General features: G+C 42.1%; 1 protein-coding gene across 4 annotated transcripts; it reads left to right on the forward strand.

Moving 5' to 3' along the window:
- Positions 1–2,208: 2,208 nt before the first annotated feature.
- Positions 2,209–21,976, forward strand: cog1 (component of oligomeric golgi complex 1). 4 transcript variants are annotated; one of them, XM_050069187.1, is made up of 16 exons: positions 2,210–2,574; positions 3,293–3,540; positions 3,721–3,902; positions 5,758–5,934; positions 6,622–6,778; positions 8,542–8,752; positions 8,951–9,314; positions 11,194–11,648; positions 13,896–14,042; positions 14,130–14,291; positions 14,950–15,074; positions 16,127–16,235; positions 16,465–16,574; positions 19,780–19,861; positions 20,026–20,049; positions 21,748–21,861. In XM_050069187.1, the coding sequence occupies exons 1-15, from the start codon at positions 2,269–2,271 to the stop codon at positions 20,032–20,034; spliced, it is 2,844 nt and encodes a 947-aa protein (XP_049925144.1). In that variant the 5' UTR covers positions 2,210–2,268; the 3' UTR covers positions 20,035–20,049; positions 21,748–21,861. The 4 variants fall into 4 exon arrangements, with proteins under 4 accessions (XP_049925141.1, XP_049925142.1, XP_049925144.1 ...); XM_050069186.1 differs by having other exon boundaries at positions 21,745–21,860; XM_050069184.1 differs by lacking the exon at positions 20,026–20,049 and having other exon boundaries at positions 2,209–2,574; positions 21,745–21,976.
- The last annotated feature ends 205 nt before the right edge of the window (positions 21,977–22,181 follow it).

The following is a 22,181-nucleotide window of genomic DNA, read 5'->3' on the forward strand; positions in this document are numbered from 1 at the left end:
CTGCATCCGTGTACTCCGTGTTCAAATAAATATGGCTGGTCATCAAATTCAAATGGCTCATCCAGATCCAGTTGGTCAAAATCGGGTAAAAATTCAACCATGATTACTCCAAACAGAGTAACTTCTCGCGTTTGTAAGGTCACTCCAGCGGTAACTTCCTGCAAAAACTCAAATCTTGCGAGACATGAGATTTCAGAGCCAGACTTTAACTCTCTGAGTGAGTGTTTTGACTTGCCACAACAAACATGACCGAATTTTTTTACCCGATTTTGACTAACTGGATCTGGATGAGCCATTTTAATTTGATGACCGCCCGTGTTTATTTGAACACGGATTACATAGACGTACACGGATGCAGAGCTCATTGAAATTGAAGAGCGGACGAGGAGAGAGAGGGAGCAGCAACAGGCAGAGGAACATGTCAAATATTGGACATCCTATCACTCATTGAGACAAAAGTAGATCGGAAAATAGGGCCCAGGTTGAAAAAAACATTAGTTCCCCTTTAATATTACTGGGACATTTCTGCAAATGTGCCTGTTTAGCCACCGTGGCCAATTTTCAGGTGTAGTCTCTGGGCAGGTGTGGTGACAGCTAAACAACTACAGTTCCTTACTCTAATGTTAGAGCTTGATTGTGCAGAATGATTGATGAATGAAAAATCTTACTTTTTCAATGAGACAAGGAGGAGATGCCGGTTTAGACGTTTTAACCAGAATATACAAACTGGCCACTTTTTTAGGTACACCTTCGTAGTACAGGGTTGGGCCCCCTTTTGCCTTCAGAACTGCCTTAATTATTGGAAGCATAGATTCAACAAAGTGCTGGAAACATTCCTCAGAGATTTTGGTCCATACTGACATGATAGCATCACACTGTTGCTGCAGATTTGTCGGCTGCACATCCATGATGTGAATCTCCTGTTCCACCACATCCCAAAGGTGCTCTATTGGATTGAGATCTGGTGACGGTGGAGGCCATTGGAGTACAGTGAACTCATTGTCATGTTCAAGAAACCAGTTTGAGATTATTTGAGCTTTGTGACATGGTGTGTTATTCTACTGGGAGTAGAGTAGACCACAGTGTACCTGTCAGAAAGGGATGGACACGGTCAGCAACAATACTCAGGTAGGCTGTGGTGTTTAAACCATGCTCAGGTGGTACTAAGGGGCCCAAAGTGTGCCAAGAAAATATCCCCCACACCATTACACCACCACCACCAGCCTGAACCGTTGATACAAGGCAGGATGGATCCATGCTTTCATGTTGTTTACGCCAAAATCTGAGTCTACCATATAAATGTCGCAGCAGAAATTGAGACTCATCAGACCAGGCAACGATTTTCCAATCTTCTATTGTCCAGTTTTGGTGAGCCTGTGTGAACTGTAGCCACAGTTCCCTGTTCTTAGCTGACAGGAGTGGCACCAGGTGTGTCTTCTGCTGCTGTGGCCCAGCTACTTTGACGTGTTGTTCATTCAGAGATGGTCTTCTGCAGACCTGGGTTGTAACGAGTGGCTATTTGAGTTACTGTTGTCTTTCTATCATCTTGAACCTGTCTGGCCATTCTCCTCTGACCTCTGACATCAACAAAGCATTTTCACCCAAAGAACTGCCGCTCTTTCTCTTTTTCAAACCATCCTCTGTCAACTCTAGAGATGGTTCTACGTGAAAATCTCAGTAGATGAGCAGTTTCTGAAATACTCAGACCAGCTTGTCTGGCACCAACAACCATGCCACGTTCAAAGTCACTTAAATCACCTTTTCTTCCCATTCTGATGCTTGGTTTGACCTTCAGCAGGTCGTCATGAACATGTATGTAAATGCACTGAGTTACACAATGAAAGGAGGAAGAGGAGACTTTTCCTACAGAAAGTGGACTCAGGAGACAAAGACATGAGTCGACAAAGACATATAACTGTGGAGCCTGTAATATGGGAAATGCAAAGAAATACTTGGGCATTAATAATGATAATGATAATGATAATGATAATGATACTACTACTACTACTAATAATAATAATAAAATATTATTATTATTATCATTATCATTACTACTATTACTAGTTTGAGATTATTTGATTGGCTCAGCATTGTAGATAGGCGGCTCCCAACCTACACGGAAATGTTCCTGACAGACAGCGTTGGTGACCAATAAACGCATCATACTCAGTCGTCGTCACATTTTTGCTTACGTGGAGGCAGGAAGTGTACATCCCGGGTCTTCCGGGTTAGAGTTCCTGGAACAGCTGAAGTTGTTTTGGAGGTGCGATGGCCGAGGATCCTGCGTTGTCCCTCCGGGTCTCGGAGATCAAGGACCCGGCGGTTCTCTTCGAGCGGTACAACACCGCAGAGATCCGCCGGATCGAACGCAAAGTCCGCGGGGAGATCGAGCAGAAGAAGGAGGAGCTGAGGCAGATGGTGGGGGAGCGCTACCGGGACCTGATCGACGCAGCCGACACCATCGGAGAGATGAGGCAGTGCTCGGAGAGCGTCGTCCAGTCCATCCAGGACATGCACCAGTACTGTCACAGGCTGAAACAAGGCAAAGCCAGTGTGAGCAGCTGCAGGCACGAGGTGAACGGCTACCCATCTGCATCTGTTGTAGTGGTTGTAAACCTGCGCCTATCTGCGCTGTCATAGTAGGGACACCAAACCTCATTAAAAAATGTGCCAGTTCATTATTCTATGAGTTATATTCGTGCACACCCCCCAATTATGACTTGACTTTACACATAATGCGACTCAAAGAAAAGTGATGATCAATTCGGCATAAAAAGATTGCTGCATAAATCATATTTACCCATAAAGCCCTAACTTGTAGAAATGTCCAGACGTCTTCGGAGGCAAAATACACAATAGCTGACTGCCCGAGCCAGATAAGAAATACAAAACTGTACTCAGGTGAAGTGCTGCTGGTGGATCACACGTATGCAGAATTTACCTGAAGATGGTATTGATTTGTAAACTGCCTGAACATGTGTTCTGATAGGTGTGTATTATTGCTGACGCAGAGGGCAACACTATATTCTAATATTTATAATGAAAATTGGGGACATATCTCTGGAATACAGTACGTTTACAGCTTTATAGATGGTTCTTTATATGTAACCTGACATTCACATACACGTAGGCCTAATACATTCTAATGCTACTGTCTATCACCACATCGTCTGGTGCTGACACCTATTATCCTCATATTATTGCTTGTCTCCCTCACATTAATTTCAGTACACACATTATCTAAAGTCTGTTCTGTATAAATATGCAATGTGTCTGTGTCATCCTGTTGTAGAGCCAGAGGCAGTGGCAGGAAAAGTTCTACACCATGGCCTCCCAGATTAAGCTCCTCTTGGAGATCCCAGAGCGCATCTGGAGTGCCATGGAGGCGTCCCAGTACCTCCAGGCCACCCAGCTCTACCTGCTCTGTTGCCACTTGCACAGTCTGCTGCAGCTGGAGGCCGCTACAGGGGGCCATTACAGCCCCATTCTGGCCCGCTTCCCTATTCTGGTTCGGCAGGTAGCCACCACCGGACACTTCAGGTACTGGATGTTTTGTTACTTGTGTCTTTATGAAGACACGCTGTCATTAAGTAGAATTTCCTGCCTGAGAGCTGGTAATTCTAACAGAGAAACTCCAGGCCCCAAAACAATAAGAGATCCAATTAGACGCAGTTAGTGAGAGCTAAGTCATAGGTCTGTAACTAGTCTGGCCTCTTGCAGATCCACCATCCTCCTGGACAGCAGGTCTCTGCTGCGGGGCCGTGCAGTGTCAGACCAGGCCATCGCTGAGGCCCTGGTGTCCACCATGCTGCTGGAGGACAGCTCACCACGCCAGGCCCTGGCTGACTTCTTGTTGGCCCGGAAGGCTTCTATTCATCAGCTGCTCAACCAACCACAGCACGGTATTCTACCATTTGTAACACCTGGCAACATATACTCTTTATAAATAAAGTGGGCAGTAACAGCCAGTATGAGGTTAGCCTCACCTGCAGCAGGATGACGCTAACCCCATAAACACCAAAGTCTGCCACTGAGTCACTGAGTGAAGACGTTACACTGCTGGCCGGTAGAGTGTTGGTGTTTTTCTGTAGGCTGTTGCTCTTTAAAAGTGAATAGGTGCAACAGTCCTTGCCTCTGCTATCATTTATAAGGTGTTGAAACAGTTTGAGACATATGTTATAAGATTTATAGATCAGTGTGGAGTCGAGCAAGAGAGAGTGACTGTGGATGCACTCAGAGCGGACAAGTTTGAATGATTGGAGCAGAAAGGAAATTAGCAATTAAGCTGTAAAATGTTGGTGCAATTTTTCTCTGAATAACTTGCAATGCTGCTCGTCAAGATCCAAATACAGTAGACAAAGTGTCCCCCGAAGCAGGAAAGTTATCTTGCTATGTTTTCTGTCGGACTGACATTTGAGGCTGTTGGCATGTTTGTAATTGTCATTGGATGCTGTCTGCGTCTGGTCTGTTTATCAAAGTAATGCATACCGTTGCCTCTCCGCTATGGGTTGGTGACTGAAATAGGACAATAACAATTTTCTCAATTTTTTTGACTCAAATTTAGCTTACCCATGTTATACACTACTTCAGTACACTTTTAGGGGATAGTTTGGATCTTTTTAAGTGGGGTTGTGTGAGGCACTTATCCATAGACATTTTATTACCTATTGTCGATGTCAGTCAGCACGCTCCCAGTTTGGAGAAGCAGGCTGCAGTCCGACACAGAAGCTAATCCGTGTACTGCCGTGGAGGGGGGAGCAGCCAAATGTATTTTAGCTACCTAAGAAAATCAATATCAGCTTAAGTGTATGCTATGTTAAGAATATTTTCACTTCTTTACCTGAAAATCAGACTGATTTCATACGAGGAACTGAAGCTGTTCTATCACTCTCTTCAAAGCCAGACTCCATTGAGGAAAACAGTGATTTAACATAGCTGAACACAGGAGCTGCTGGTCTGCTGCTGCTTCAAACAGTTGTTTTGTTCATTTTATTGTGTGGCTTTGGTGCTTTAAAGGGTTCGTTCAGATTCACAATAACACAAACTAACTAAGTGATGGAGGTAGCAGTATGCCAGCGCCTCCTATTTTCAGTAAGCCAAAATGACTGTTTTTCTTAATGGACTCTGGTGGCTTTGACAAGAGCATAGATGGGAAGTGAAGCCGTTTATGGCCTCCCTGTCTTAATGGGGTATCTAATGGAAAAAGCTTTTAAAGCAAATATAGTGTACACATAAACTGTTATAGATGTTGCCAGGTAGGACTTTTTTGGATGGTTAAAATATGTTTTGGCGCTGCCCCCTGTCCATGGCAGTATATTGCTTAGGTTTCATGCCAGACTCCAGCCTGCTTCTCCCAACTGGCAGACTGACATTTACTGTATGTAATACACTGACTGTGGATAAGTACCCCATACAACCTCACTTCAAAAAATCTGAACTGTCCTTTAAAGAACAAACATTACTGTAATCACTACAGAACATTGCAGATGAACATTTAATATCCAGAAATTTACTTGCAGAGAACACCTGTAACAGTTTGGTAACATTAACCCAGACACATACTAGGTTTCCACCTAGTCTTGTTTGGTTTACACAGAAAGCATACAGAAAGAAGTATGCTTAGCGTAACAGCTTTTGCTGTGAAGCCGAGCAGGAGATGCTATTTGCTGTATCAGTATTTTGTAAATGTCTAAATCAAGGAAACAATGACCTGTCAAAATGTGTGCCATTTTATAGTAACTCGTGTATTTGGTCCAGGTGCAGGGATCAAGGCCCAGGTGTGCAGCCTGGTGGAGCTGCTGGTCACCACCCTGTTCCAGGCCTACGCTGTCTTCTACCTGCCCCCTGAGGGAGGCCCCAAGCCAGGGGAGGGAGCCCTGAGCTGCGGCATGCTCTTCTCTATCCTGGAGAATGTCACCTCCACCACACCTGCAGGTATAACAGCTGGAGTGTCTGGATACTTTTGGTCATTTCCTTACCGAGAGCTATCAGACAGGCCTGTTTTAGCTGGATTTACGCTCCCTTTATTAACAGGCTTTTGGCATAGGCACTACATGTCATATATAGTTATTTTCAGAACTGGTTTGGGTATTCAAAAATGTCATGATTTGGTATATCAGCTGTATTATATATGTGGTAGGTTAGTTTTTTAAAAGCTAACAAATTAAGATTGTGTTTTTCTTTTTCTCATTTGAAAGGCCCTGGATTTTAAAACACACAACAGTTATTTGTATTTACATGGACAGTGGAGAGTATCAGAGTTCCAAGGGTGTATGTACTATGTTGGAGGGACATAAACAGAAAGTTAAATGTTGGCAATGGAGTAAATTGTGGCCTGCATCTGAGACCTTTTTTTCCAGCCAATGTCTTTCTACAATTTTCGGAATCTATACCATGAAAAGTCATGCTATATTAACTACGAACACTTCCTGTTTGCACTGTTAATACTGAAGAAAAAAACTTGAAACATGCCGTTTATAGGATAAAATGTACAAGGAGTGCCTTTTTCACAAGAAAATTCAAAGTCAGGCTCAGGGTCCATTAACAGACCGATGTATTCTGAAGCACAAATGTCCATAGATAAAGAAAATGTGAGACCATCAATCCTGTCTCTGTCCTCAGCTAAAGACAGGAGGGTGTTGCAGGAAGAGACGAGTACAGCCAGCTGGTTCAAGTTCCTGCCTCCTTCCATCACTGAGTTTCAGCCCGCCCTTCGCACCCTAGCTCAACCAATTCAGAGAGAGCAGCTCCGGGACACCCTGCAGCAGTGGATTGATACGTAAGCTCCTACCAATCAGGACACTGCTTGTCTTTTTCTTTTTCTCTTTCTCTTAGGTATTTTCAGAGTTTGACATGAAAGTCTAATTTTAGAATATACAACCACAGAGACTCGGTTTATGATTTCAGGCATTAGCTGTCTATCAGATGGCAGCAGGCAGAACAGTTTGTGGTTTGGGTGTCCAATGATCCTGTTGGCCTTCTTTGTGCACCAGTTGTATTTGCCGAACCCACTAGATGGCGCTCTTGGTGTAATGAAAAAGGATCAAGGGATGGTAATGCAGTTTGGTTTCAACCCTTTGCTGAACCAAAAAATAAAGAAAATAGTTCGAGAAGCTTTATTTGGCCATTGCTAGTTGAAACCAAACTGCATTGCCATCCCTTGGGCCTTTCTCATTACACCCAGAGCGCCATCTAGTGGGTTCAGCAAATACAACTGGTGGTTCATGAAGCTTCATTTACACATCACTGCTGGGAGTAGATGGATGGGAAGTTTGTCCTGGTCACGTGGTGGGCATCATCACCCTTTGGAGAGCATCATGGTTGATGCATTAAATGATACCAAAGTATGTAATGATTATTAATAAGCCTCAACGGGCTCCAAAAATATGCGTTAGATACAGATGAATTGGTACAAACGGTGGAGGAGAGTGATTGCTCACAGTTTCGGGCTGTCAGAACAAATCAGTTCTGGAGACTAAGAATTTAGTCTTGAGTTCTGGTGGTTGCTGCTAGAGGTGTGGACTCAAGTCACATGACTTGGATCCGAGTTGGCGGTCACTGTCTTGGTTTTTTTGGAGCCAAAGGTGACCATATTTGGGCAAGAGGTTAGAGCTCTGGAGGAGCGAGGGGTGGATCTGACTCATAGACTGTGGCGATGCCTAGTAGACAGCTTGTTACTCAAGCGGCCCCACCTGTAAACATACATAACTTATGGCCTTGATAAAATGTAAATGGGTGAGTTATAAAAAACAAAAATCACCCCTGTGCAGTTGTCATGAATGTTGAAATTAGCTGTAGAGACCAAAGCCACTTTCTGTACCAGGCTGTAAACATGTTTATTTCCGCTTCAAATTTGGGCATTTTATCATGGGGGTCTATGGGGAATGACTCTGTTTTGGAGCCAGACTCAAGTGGCCATTGGAGGAATTGCAGTTTTTGGCACTTTTATGTCATCTTAGTTTTTCAGACTTAAAGGGTTGCTGCTTAGTTAGCCCCCACCGGGGACTTGACCCGGGACTTGCCTGTCTTGACCTGGGACTTGACTCGTGACTTGAATGAAAGACTTGAGGCTTACTTGTGACGTGCAAAAGAATGACTTGATCCCACTTCTGGTTGCTACTAAGTTCTTCTGGACTCATTAACAGTGACTGTAATGCTTTGTACAAATAAACCTCATAATGAAGTTCTGTATAAATGAAAGGTCGACTGACTACACACAACTGACTATAGACATATAAATGACATTAATAAATGTGATTATCAGAGAATAAATGCTACCATGAATAAATGCAGTGAACACAGGGATGAATGGTTAATGATTAAGGGAGGACTGAGACAAAGCAGCCCTCCTTGGTGCCATCTTCTTCCACAAGAACAATTTCTAATATCATATATTGATTGAAACAGAAGTTTCAGGGTGTTTTCCATGCTTTTGAATTGGTAAAGAGTTACTCAAGCCCTTAATCAATCATCAGAACTATCGTTTATTGTTTTTCTGTTAATATCTAATCAGTGCCTTCTGAATCTGTCCTCCACTCTCAGCTGTAAGGAGGACATCTGCCGTGGCGTTGGCAGCCTTCTTGTCTATGTGAAGAGCCTGAAGGGTTTGGCAGCCATCAGAGATGCTGTGTGGGACCTCCTGTCCACTGACTCCATCAGTCAGCACTGGGGCATTGTGTGTCAGCGGCTGCTGGAGCGCCCCCTGGCTGTCTGGAATGACTTCCTGCAGCAACTCTTCCTTCAGCGGCTGCAGGTTAGTGCTCTGCAAGCTTCACAGTCATTATCGTATTTTTCAGCATCTCATGGGTCTGTTCAGTACTTTATGTGGATTTTTGCCTCCTTAAAATTTGGTATTGTGTTTGATCTTACAGTAGTGGCAGGCCTGCCTACTGATGCACTGAAATTGTATATATTGCATAATTCCAAAGATTCCTTCCTCCTGTTTACCCAGGCCATCACCAAAGAAGAAACTGAAGCCATCTCAACGAGCTCCGTCCAGCTCCTCACCGCAGCTGTGAGGGATCTTGAGGGCCAGACCATCCACACTTCTTCAGGTACCAACCCTGCCTCAGGCCGTGGGGCCCAGTATGAGGTAGATGTGGCATCCTTCCTGTGGTCCGAGTCTCCAGGGGATCTGCTGAGTGATGCGGGGTGGGTCAGTGTGACCCAGCGGGGGCAGCAGCACCAGAGAAGCAGCCTGGCCATGAAGACCCAGGCCCTGACGCCTTGTGTTCAAAACTTCTGCTCCTCCCTGGATGCTAAGCTAAAGGCCAGGCTGGATGACCTGCAGTACTACCTTCCCTCCCAAGACACAGGTAAGGGCAGTTCAAACTTAGCTACTGTGGGCTAGGCTGCTAAGCCATGTCGTATTCAGAACTTAGACAGAATAAAAATAATGGACAAAATCACATTGACCTTACCCATTGGTTTGTCGACTCCTGATCTGAAGCCTCAAGTTTGGCATTTTGTCCATCACCATCTTCGATTTTTGTAGCCAGATGTGACCATATTTAGACAAGAGGGTTGAGGTAACCCTACCACTGTTTGCCAGCTTGGTTAGGACTGTGCATGTACAGTCTTTGGTGAACTGTGATAAAGCTAGTGCTAATGCTAATTTTTGCTAGTAAACAACAGACCATTTAAACAAAATATACTTTTTAGAAAATAAAAAAACGCTAAACAAGAATGTTTTAGGCGACCAAAACATCGCAATTAACTTTCATGTACTGAAAACACATTGCGGCAATAAGGGCTACAGCTACAAATTTTGAGCCAGCCTCAAGTGGACATTAGAGGAACTGCAGTTTTTGGCACTTCCACATTGGCTACATTTTTCAGCTGCATCCACCTGTTCATAGTCTTACCAGTTTGATATATAGCCTGGGGCATAGTTCATCATTGTCTTTCGCTGGCTCTGAAGAGTCAAACATACCTGATCTGCAGAAGAGAAAATTGAGTGTTGAGCGTATTTCACTTCTGCAGAGCAGGGATATAGAAAATGGATGGTGCAGCATAGCTAATATAATAGCTTCCTTAATTTTGTAATCTACACGCATCTTTATAAGTTCAGCACTGTCACTTGTCATGACACTTTGTCCATACATTCATAGTGCCCAGAGGAATCTTTACTAATTTTCCTGTAGTGCCACAATGAGATTGACATTGGGTTGGTTTTGAGTGAAAAGTTTCAACAACTAGTGGATGGTTTCCCTTGTTGGTCTGGCCTGACTTTTAATTTAGTGTCACTAGCATGTCATCATTTTTATTTGTCTAGTAAAATATTTTGACATACATTTGATGGATTGACCCAGAGTTTTGTGCACAAATTCATGAATTCCAAACAATATATCGTAATGACTTGGATGGTAACCTGACTTTTATTTCAGTGTTACCAGCAGATTGACTTTTTTGATTTAGCGTTAATCTCTGTGAACAGATATCTACACATTTATGCAGAAGGATTTTGGCAGTGGAAGCATCCTGGGGGCCATTTGTAGTCCGAGCAGTATTGACCAATTATGTTTGAGCTGCAGGTTTACAGTCTGTGTGGAGTGGCGGAATGCTTTGGCTGAAAAGCAATCTTAGAACCGATCAGCTATAATTTGGTGATGAGTTAGCTTTATATTAGCCTTTTCAAAAATGTATCTGCATTCATATGCAGATATCTGTTTATAGAGATGAACCTAAATGATCATCGCATGGAAGTTGAAGTCTTGGACTGGATGTTCACCGGCTACACCAAATCTACTGAAAAACTGCTCTTTGCCTCCAAAGGTTTTATCCTTGTCAGACTGATAGTCATTGGGTTCGGAAAAGGATTCAGAGTAAAATTTCTCAAAAACTATTGGATGGGTTGTCATAGAAATTGTTTGACACATTGATGTTCTCTTCAGGATGAATTGTAATAACTTTGGTGATCCTCTGACTTTCCATATAGCGTCATCATCAGGTCAAAATTCTTATTTTTCCAGCACTTTGGTTTATGGGCAAATACCTTCAGAGCTACTGACATTCCCATCAGCCTCAGTTGGACTCTAGTGCTAATTAGCATTTATCTCAGAGCACTGCTGTGTGTATGTGCGCCTCACTCTTATTCAGTATGACCATTTAGTATCCTGCACTGTACATAGACCCAGTGTTGTTATCACATTCTAAATAGTGATAAATGTTCATCTTTCACACTGTTCTTGGCAGGGTCAGACTCCATCTCAGTCACACTCTCCACCTCCGGTCCCAAAGAGAGCTCATTAGCATCCTCGTTCAACCGCTTCACCGACTCGCCAGCAGTTGAGGAGGCTTTACGTGAAGGCTGCATGGCCTGTGTCCGCCACATCCTGTCCTCCATCCGCTCTGAACTGGCTGCAGCTTCACCTGACCCAAGCCCAGCTGGCCTCAGTTCAGTCCTCTTCATGGCCAGGCTGTGCCAGTCCATGGGTGAACTCTGCCCCAACCTGAAACATTGCATTCTGGGTAAACAGAGGACGTCTGAGGCCACAGCGAAGGGAACCCCCAGACAGGGCAAGAAGCTGGGCAAAGCCAAGGCCGCCACTGAGGTCAGCCCCGCCCAGGCAAAATGGGCGGGACTGAAGGAGGAGCTTCTCACGTGCAGCATGGAGGCGTACCGCATCTGGAGCTCCGCCCTCTCCAAAGTTAGACACTGTCAGAAATGTAGATGTTTTGTGTTGTTGGACAGTAGAGTCCTGGTCAGTAGACACTAAAATAGCAAGGGGTAATGAAACAGTAGAATTTGAGCATGGAGGTTCATTTTTTTGGAATAGTAGAAGCTTAAAAGCCTAAAAGTCCATCTGTTAATGGCTTCAGTTCCCCATCTGTTCTCTTATCAAAGCCACCAGACTCCATTGACAAAAATTGTATTTTTAGCTCATTGAACAGGGGAGCTGCTGGTCAACTGCTGCTTTGATCAGTTAGTTTGTGTTATAGCGTGACTTTGGTGAATCCGAACTAACCACTTTAAATGCTTAAGTCATGCAATAACAAACACAATAACTGATAGAGGCAGCAGTAGACCAGCAGCTCCTGTGTTGAGCAATGTTAAATCACTGTTTTTCTCAATGGTGTCTGGCTTTGAAGAGAGCAGTGTAACGGCTTTATTAGATCTTTGAAGATTGCTGTCTGACATTAAGGTAAAGTGGTAAAAATATTCTAAATATAGTGTAAACTTAAACGGATATAGATTTTTTAATAAGATGGCAACAATGCGTTTAGCTGTTGCCCGCCTCCACAGCAGTATGTCACTTGGCTTCTGTGTCGGCACTTCTGCAGCTTCTCTAAAGTGGGGGTGTGCTGACTTCACACATCTGTATGTTATACACTGACTATGTATAAACACCTCAGACAACCCTACTTCAAAAGAAGAGGGAAAAGATTTTAAAACTGCGTTGACTATTTTGGTCACTTTGGGGCAGCAGAACAAACTGAAAACTCAACATCTGAAGTATACCTGTATCACCTTCTTACGTTTTGGCTAATGTGTTAGCACACAGCTGCCTCTTGACACATTTAGCAGACACAGAGTAACATTAGCATAATGTGTAATAAACTAATTGCAAAACACAAAGCTCATTTACTAACTTTTGGATCACTTAACATTATCTCGCAGCCTTTATTTAACAAATGGACATGGTTCAGGTGTCATCATATGATCTTAAAAGAATACTTCACCCACAGAATGACCATTTATATATCAGTTACTCAGCCCGTTTTACGGGAAATTTGTGAAGAAAACTTTGTTTTTCTCTCATGCCTCCACGGTGAACGAAGAATCCAAAAAGGCGAACATTCTTTATGAATTGAAATAAACAGGAACCATGTTTAACAACAGCAAAACTATATCACAACTTCCATTTACAAACTCTCCCACAACACACGCAATATAATCCAAGTCTCATTTATCCAGTTATATGCTCAGTACTTACCAAACACGTATTTTCACTAAAGTGTTATAAAACATGTCAGTCTATGAGTAGTGAGCCCTGAGTGTGCCGTGTTTTAAACAGTAATATTTCAGTGAAAATGCATGTGATTGTGAAGTACTAAGCATCCAGTGACTGCATAAATGAGATTTTTATCCTGCAGGAGTTATGTTACACCTTGTAAATGGATGTTATGATACAGTTGTGCTGTTTTTAAACACAGCCCTCATTTACTTCAATTCATAAAGAATGTTCACCTTTTTTGATTCTTCGCTCACTGTGGAGATGTGAGAAAAACAAAGTTTTCTTTACAGCTTCAATGTAACACGCAGTGAGTAATTGATAAACAAATTATTATTTTGTGGGTGAAGTATTCCTTTAGTGCTCTAAGGGATTTCAGGAATTGATAAAAAACTTACCGCTGCACTAAATAACATGGTAACATTTACAGTGTTTCAAATGATAATGTGAAAGGCGTTGCTTGCCGTGACACACCCATAGACAATTATCAACTCAGTAGTTGAGCTCTGCAGCTCTCCAGAGTCTCTTGGTGTCTTTAGCTCACACTTTTGGTTGGACAGAACACAGACACTGTTTAGACACTTAATCTCATTTCCAGTAGCAGCAGGCAGCTGCTCAGAAACCAAACTGCAGTCAGACAGTTAGAGACCAGCTGGTGATCATAGTGCAGCATCTAGCAGCTGACGTGTTAGATATTTAAATAGACTTGCATCCATCAGGTGGACACAAACAAGATTCTAAATGAATGCGTCTGTGTCTGCTGCTTAAATCAGCAGCTGTTTGCCAGCACATTAGCCATAACAACATATTAAGCTGGTTATATGTCAATGTTGTATGTTGTTCCACTGTTCCCAAATGCCCAAAATATCAATGAAGGCAGCTTCAAATCATATTGGAATTATTTCCAGACCTGCCTAGTGATACTGTGTGGTGTTGTGGCAGGTGCTGCTGGATAAGTTTGGCACAGCGTTGCATGCTGAGTCTGCTGGTGCCATCCTAACAACGGCAACAAACTGGGAAGATCTGGAAATCCAAGAAGAAGCCGAGTCGGGGAGCAGCGTCACATCCAAAATCCGTCTTCCAGTCCAGGTCAGCCACCCCCGCTAACACAGCCTGGTGTCACAGTGATTTCTGATTCCATTTAGTAATCTGATATGAAACTTGTGTGTTCTGCAGCCCTCTTGGTTCGTGCAGTCACTGCTGTTCCAGTTGTGTGTGGAGGTGAACAGGGTGGGGGGCCACGCTCTGCCCCGACCCACCCTGCAGGAGCTGCTGCAGGCCTGTCTGGCTCAGGCCCTGCACCACTACCACAGCCTCACACAGCAGGCCCTCAGCAGGGTATGTCTAACACACACACACACACACACACATACATACACACACACCTACTTAAAAACCTTCCGTGTTTAAGTACTGTAGCGATGGATGTAACTTTTGTCTCATCACCTATAGATTGCTGAGGGGACATTTGGGTATCGTGTGCCGTTATCTTCAGATGCAGTGTAGTCTCTAAAAAGCTTGGGCTGTAAGGGTAGTCATCATGAGGACATTCAGAGTTCATTCGCGACCTTGGAAACAGCAGTTGACAAAATAATCTCATCTCATGGTCCATTAGCTCTTCTTTGACCGTATAGCACAATCTCCCTTAGCAGATGTTTTCCTCACACAGGTGAATCAAATCCTCTTTTTTAGAATTCACCTGTGGCCAATTATACCTGCCAGCTCAGTCCCTCACATTGAGCTTTCAGGACATCCTCTGTAGAGAATGAGATTGAGGAATAGAAGGAGAGAGTTATGAGAGTAGAAAAGTAAACGGGGGAGGAAAGAGGAGAATGAAGAAGAAAATGAAAGAAGGGGCAAAGAGGAAGAGAAGGGAAGTGATCAGAGAAAAGAAATCTGAGGGGAAAACAGGAGGAAGGACAAACGAAGGAGTAAAAAGAGATTTAGGAAGGGGATTGCACTTTCTTTTATTTATGTTTTTCTCTTCATCTGTCAGGAGGGTGTATTTCCCATGACTCAGAACAGAGCCCTGCAGCTGCTGTTTGACCTTCGTTACCTCAACACTACTCTGGGCAGCAGATTGGAGGAGGGCAAGAGCTCCCGATCCCACCAAGATCCCAGGTAACATCCTTTGTCACAGATTCATCACATACAGCCACTTCGGTGTGTTGCTGCAGAGCAGAGATCACCATCACCATCAGCTTTTGTCTACAGAGTTTACACTCTGCTTCATTGACACTTGTTCTAAAGCGTTTTACTGCTCAGCTGTACTGTAAACAGCAATTCATTCAAAATAAATGAAAGACATGGCTGTAACTGAAAATTTGTTTCATGGCATTTTAAAGTCACACCTCAGTATTTAAAGGTCCAGTGTGTAGATTTATGGAGATTTAGTGGTGTCTTGCTGTGAGGACTGCAGATTGCAACCAGCTGAAACCTCTCCTGGTTAGAATTCCTTCAGTGTCCATTGTTCAGGACGTTTTTACCTGGAGTCAAATTATCCACAGAGGTGGAGGTCCAAAACAAACGGACCAGGTGATTAAAACCGGTAAAAACACTGAATAAAGCAGTTTCACATTTAAAATATCAGGGTTTTTCTGACACTGCTTGTTGCAGATGGGCTTCTAACTACAGTGGCCAGTGTCCCTATCTTGAGCCACTGTTTGGTTTGTCCGTTCTGGGCTACTGTAGAAACATGGCAGTGCAACATGGCAGACTCTGTGAACAAGGACCCACTCCTTATGTAGATATAAATGGATCATTCTAAGGTAACAAAAACACAACAGTTCTTATTTTCAGGTGATTATACACTAAAGGAAACATGCTTATTATATTATATTCATTTCTGCCAATATATCCCCCTAAATCCTACACACTGGACCTTTAACTGTGACAGCTGTATAGATTAAGTCTTCAGTCTGTTAATACTCAAAGCAAAGCATCTCTGGTAGTAGGTATTGAATATATGGAATTTTACTTTTCCAGAATTTAACCTAATGGCACGCTGATTTAAAGTGATAATGTGACCATGTAAATCAACAGCTTTAGGAACGGGTCATTTGGAAAAGTATGTGTTTTGTATTTGTAATGTAGAGTAATTTCTCTGTAAATGTAAAGTCCTGGCAGCATAAAAGGCTCTGAAAGCTGCAAACATTGTGTTCTGTGTCTTCCAGATTCCATGAGGTCTGTGATTGGCTAGAGGGCTATATCGACCCGTTTGACCTGGATGTGTTCACACCTCCGCTCAACGCAAACCTCAACCGTCTGTCCCAGAGGACCTCGGTACTTTGAGCCCTTTGCCAGCAACAACACACACGCACACTAAAAAAACACAGTGTAGCTGTAGCTCTATGAACATAGATGCATCAGCACTCAATGTATGGAACAACTATTCACATAAGGTCTGAGATGAACAGCTAGAATGAGCTTGTAATACCTGTCCAGATGTAAGCGTAAACCTAATAAATGTTTGCTAACATTGTTCAAAGGTTGATGTAATGTTGTGTCTTAGGTGCTGCTGGGGCTGCTGACGGGCTCAGAGAAGCAGTTTGCCTTGCGGAGCAGCAGTGTGAACTCCCAGGAGCCGTACAACATCCTGCCACTGGCCAGCAGTCAGATCAGGTCAGCTCTAGCTCATAGAATCAGAGCTTTTCTGTCAGACAGGTGTCAGTTAGTGACATCAGTGTTATTAGCTTAAACAGACAATACCATCACTGAGAAGACATGCAGTCTCTGCTGGCACTGTATGTCCGTGTACTACCTGAGAGGATACGAGAGGAAACCTGCTGTAGTCCTTAAGGCCAGGTATTGTTTGAAATTTGTATAATTTCTGCGAGATCCTTTTGGTCACTAGCAGCCCAAGATCTGACCCAGGATCTGAATTGGTTCAGGGTGGGATGGTATTTCACTGGATCTAATCTGATTCAGTAAAATGGCTGATATCCAGTATCTGAATCCCTTCAAATCCCTTATCAGATACATGAAGGTTTAGCTTTCATTATTTGCAAGAAACTAAATCGAAAAAAATAAAATAAAGATTCTAAAGAGATGCCAATTAGTTTTATAAAAACTTTATCAATACCTTATAATGCTGAGACAAGGAAACACGACAGACAGAAACACTACAGTTTTGAGTATAGATGTCCTGATCAAATGTTTTTTGGCCCTGATGCGGGTCCTTTAATATTGGGTATGTACTAATAAAGAGTCTGATCCAATACTTATGATATTGATTCATTTAATATGTATTGATACTGTATCAGTATGTCAATATGATCCAAATACTGAAGGCCCTTATTCAAAAATATTAAGTTTCTATCAATCAAATCAAGCCATTTTTTATTCAGGGAAAATTGGCTGAGCTTTAAGCTCTTTTACAGCAATGCCTTCAGTTCACGTTCAGTGGGCTTGAAGGATATACAGTATATTATGTTTATGTTTATTTTAAATAGAAAGGGACAGTGCACATTAATGAAGATGATCACTTAAGTCACGTAAATGTGCCAGATTTAGCCACACAGGCTAATTTTCATCTGCAGTCCCTGGCAGGTTGATGGTGTAAGTGCAAATAAGAAAAAGACAAAATAACATACAAAAGCACAGAAACACATAAGCACAGATAAAAACTGATCAATGGCATGTCCATAGAATGGCACATGAGCATAAGGCAAGCATATAACCATAGACAAAAGCATATTATATGATAGCAGTTGCAATAAAATGATAGAAAAAAATCCATAAAAAGCAATAACTAGCAGCAAGGTCTGACAAGAATTATAAACAGCAATAAAAAAAACAGTAAAAAGATGGAAAAGAATTATAAACAGCAATAAAAAAAACAGTAAAAAGATGGAAATGTTAAATAACAAATCTGCCACGAATGAAATATACATAACAGCAATAAAAACAATAAAATGAAGAAAATAAAAACAATAAAAAACTATCATGTCTGTGAATTAGCCAAAGCAGGAACACAGTACAACAACCATACCGTCTAGCATACACTTGAAATGATCGAACCAGACATACCTGTCTAATTTAAATACCTCTTGTAACTTGTTCTGTTTATTTGGTGCAAAAAAACTAAACGCTAATTTGCCTAGCTCAGTCCTGATCTGAGGAGTTTCAAGGTACAAAAATTCCTGTGAGCGTGTATGATGATTAATTAGATTTTTGAAAGAGAAGTGAGGTAGAAGGGTAACTTTCCTAGCAATGCCTTATAAACAAAAAGGAGGCATTTTTTCCCCTTTTCTCTCAGTGAGAGAAGACCACCCCACATTCTGATATAGCTCACAGCGGTGAGTTTTAAAACCATCGACAGTAATAAAATGGAGAGAACTGTGATAGACTGTATCAAGTGATTTCAGTGTGGATTGGGCTGCGTGCATACAAAATATAAACGTAGTCTAAGACTGACAGTATAGTTCACTGAACAATTGTCATTCTGATTTCTAAAGAGATGCATGAGGCAGAGAGAGGCAATGCACCCAGAGCTCAAGCATGTGTGTTTTAAATCACAGCTTGTCATTTAGCGAGCTGCCCAGATATTTGTAATCTGTAAAGCATTTAATTTGGACCCCATTCAGGGAATGGATGGAGTAGGCATCATGATCACACTTCCTTGACTTTGTAAATAGCATGAATTTAGTTTTTTAGTCATTCAAAACCAGTTTCAAACCAAGTTTTTTAAGGATTTCTGCACACAGTCAAATGCACATTGGAGATTTCCATACAGCATCCTCCACAGATGGGGCTCAAGCATAAAGAATGGTATCTGCGTAAAAATGTGCTTTGCAGTTTTATACTGAGGGACAAATATCATTTATATACAGAGTAAACAACAATGGGCCTAAAATTGAACCTTGTTGCACCATTACACCATTTTTTAATCTTAAAGGCTCTGAATTTAGTCCTGCAGCATTTATACACTAGATTCTGTTGAAGAGGTAATCCTGAAATAATTTCAAGGATGTTTCATCAAAAGCAAGGCTAATCTATCAAGAAGTAGTCTGTGATTAACAGTGTCAAAAGCCTTTGACAAGTCTATAAACAAAGCCACACAATGTCTCCTGCGATCAAGAGCTGAAACTATATCATTTACAACCATAGCAGCTGCTGTAAAGGTGCCATGACTAGCTTTAAACTCAGATTGACAGGGACTTAAAATTGGATTTGCAGACAAGAAAGTAAAGAGCTGTTTATTTGTAAATGATTCTACCACTTTTGCTAGACATTGGAATTTACAAGCTTTATTAAGGAAAGTTTAATTGGGAGAATGCAACTTCCTGAAATTGATATGACAAGATCAGCTAGGGCACTGGTTCCTGGTCCCAGCAGTGGCACAGGGTCCATGCTGGTACGTGAGCTCCCACTGGTGGTACATGAATTATTTTTAAAAGATTAATTGAATTAACTAAAATTAGAAATTCACCCCCTCACCCTCCCGTACACTTGCCATGAATGTTGAAATTATCTGTAGAGACCAAAACCATTTTTGTACCAGGTGGTTAACATGTTTATTTCTGCTGTAAAGTGGGCATTTTAACATGGGGGTCTATGGGGAGTGACTTTGTTTTGAAGCCAGCCTCAAGTGGCCATTACAGGAACTGCAGTTTTTGGCACTTCCACAATGGTTTCATTTCTCAGCCATGGTTTGTATGCTTCGGACACATTTTGGTCAGTACCAAGTACTGAGGTTTCAGTACCCAGTCTTACTAGTGCTAACCAGGAAGAGAGAATGTATAGAGAAACTCTATACAATATGTGCATCTGTATTTTTAGTAACAGTATTTCGACCTAATTCCCACCATGACTGTGTCCTCTGCAGGTTCGGGTTGCTGCCTCTCAGCATGTCGAATGTGCGTAAATCCAAGTCAGCCAGCAGGAGTTCTGATATTCCCCACCAGCTGGTGAGTAACAGAGCTGGGATCTGCTATCTGAAGCTGCTCTGAGTCTGACTGAGTTTCATTGTTGTTGTTTCATATTTTCACAACCACAGTATGTCTTCATTTCTGTCTCATTGTTTTGTTCCACCCTGGGTAAATGTTGTCTGTCACACCCTCTGCCTTTCCAGCGTTTTTGAGTGCGAGAAACCCAGGCAAGTTCCTGTGTGTGTCTTGGTGTGTGTGTGTGTGTGTGTGTGTGGGTGTGCATTTTGGTTGTATTTTCAGTAGTGCCTTGGTGTGCCTTTGGTGCATTTTCAGTGTGACAGTACATAATTAACTGATGAAATGATACTGGAGTCAGATTTGCTGAAACTAAAGAATGCTGTTCTGCTCTGTTCTCACTAATCTGCCACACTCTGCTTGGACTCATAATGTATCTCAGTATCAAACTAGTTACTGGACAGTTTCATGGGGCAGCAGCAAAGCAACAGTAGCCCTGGGGCATTCTTACCTGGTTTGAGTGGACCGATCCCACCTTGAGATTTATGCAGCATTAGTTAAGCTTGTGTTTAAAACCCAAAATCAAAATAAATTTTTTTCCTCTTACCTGTAGTGCTGTTTGTCAGTCTACATTGTTTTAGTGCCAGTTGCAGTTGTTGGAGGTATCAGCTGTAGAGATGTCTGCCTTCTCTCCAATGTAATGGAACTAGATGGCACTCAGCTTGCAGTGCTCAAAGCGCAAAAAAAAAAACATTGAAAAACTCAACAGCAATGTCTCTTTCCAGAAATCATGACCCAGTTACTGAAGATAATCCATAAATCTTGTTGTGAACAGTTTCATGTAGGAACTATATTTTCTTTCAACTGAACTACACTTGCCAACCGTATCACTGCGCAAAAGGAAGTAGGGGTGGGTGACATATCAAATTTACTCCATGTATCATTGCTTGTTCCACATGGGATATATAAAATGACCAAATCGTGAACATCATAAATCGTTAAATTGTCATGTAATTTTTTAAGCCACCGGCATGATGGTTCTCTCGCTCTCCTGTGGCTTTTCCCCTCCTACAGACACACATAAAGAAAGACTCACAAACATGATACCTCATACACATTCCCCCAGCCTGCAGATCACTTTCTCTGGAGTGATAGTGTGTTTTTGTATCTGCAGGGTTCCAGACTGCTACTATTTAGTCGCATTTTGCAACCATGGAGCACCAGTGCGACTTGCACATATGAACTGAAGAGCTGTTGGTTCCCAGCTTACAGTGAATATATCATCATGTTTAACAGCACCGCTGTAACAGTTAAATTTAGGGAGTTTAACGAAAGCATGAGCAAATGGATCATGTATTGAAACTGCAGGGCTGCAGGCCGTGACTGTTAATGTACATTTTGCAACCATGGATCACCAGTGCGACTTTCAAATATTATTAATATATGAACTGCAGAGCTGTTCCTTTGTTTTCCACCTCACAGTGAATAAATCAACACATCTGGCCTGAGACACCCTGGGTGCTTCAAAATAAAAGCACCAGTGGTTCTGCTTTGATTCATTTAATCATAACAATACTTTATTGAGCTTCATTACAATAGTACTTTATTTAACTTCATTGTAACACTATTTTTCTTACTTGATTATCACAGTACTTAATACAGTAGCTAATTGATTTAACTTAATTGTAACTATAGTTCACACCCGGCAAATCACGCCAAAACATTCCAAACGGATAAATAGCGCTACAAGTAAGACGAAAAATATGTATGCTCTTTGCCACTGACTCTGGTAGACCCTGGGATAATTGACAATGGTGTTGTACATTCTGATCACTTACCAATTGTGATTACAACCAACACAATCCACAGAAAAACTCTGCAAACCTGAAATTGTCTCCTTCCTCCAGCAGGCACCTCCATCCTCCACAGCAGACAGGGAGGACAGCTTCCGGCCGGGTAGCCTGTTCAGACAGCTGGCTGATCAGGAAGAAGACACGGCCGCTCCTTCTTTATTCAAACTCAGCTGGCTGTCTGGCATGGCCAAATAACCCTTTATTGCTCATAACTTTTTATTTGACTTTGCAGAAACTTTGTAAAAAAATAACATGTATAGTAAAAATAATTTTGTCTTTCAAGAAATGTGTCTTGTGTGATTTAATTCACCTGATCAATCAATGCAAATGACACTAAACAGGGACTTTGGAAATGGAAAGTATGTGTCAGTTAGCAATTAGTTAGCACCTATAATATTATCAGTGCTTGCTTGCACTCTATGGTTCATGATATACCTGCTTTTCACCAACACATATGCAAAGACAAGTAGCAGCAAGGTGAGAGGCATAGT

This window comes from Epinephelus moara, chromosome 18 (genome assembly GCF_006386435.1).
Source record: "Epinephelus moara isolate mb chromosome 18, YSFRI_EMoa_1.0, whole genome shotgun sequence".
Classification (NCBI taxonomy): domain Eukaryota; kingdom Metazoa; phylum Chordata; class Actinopteri; order Perciformes; family Serranidae; genus Epinephelus; species Epinephelus moara.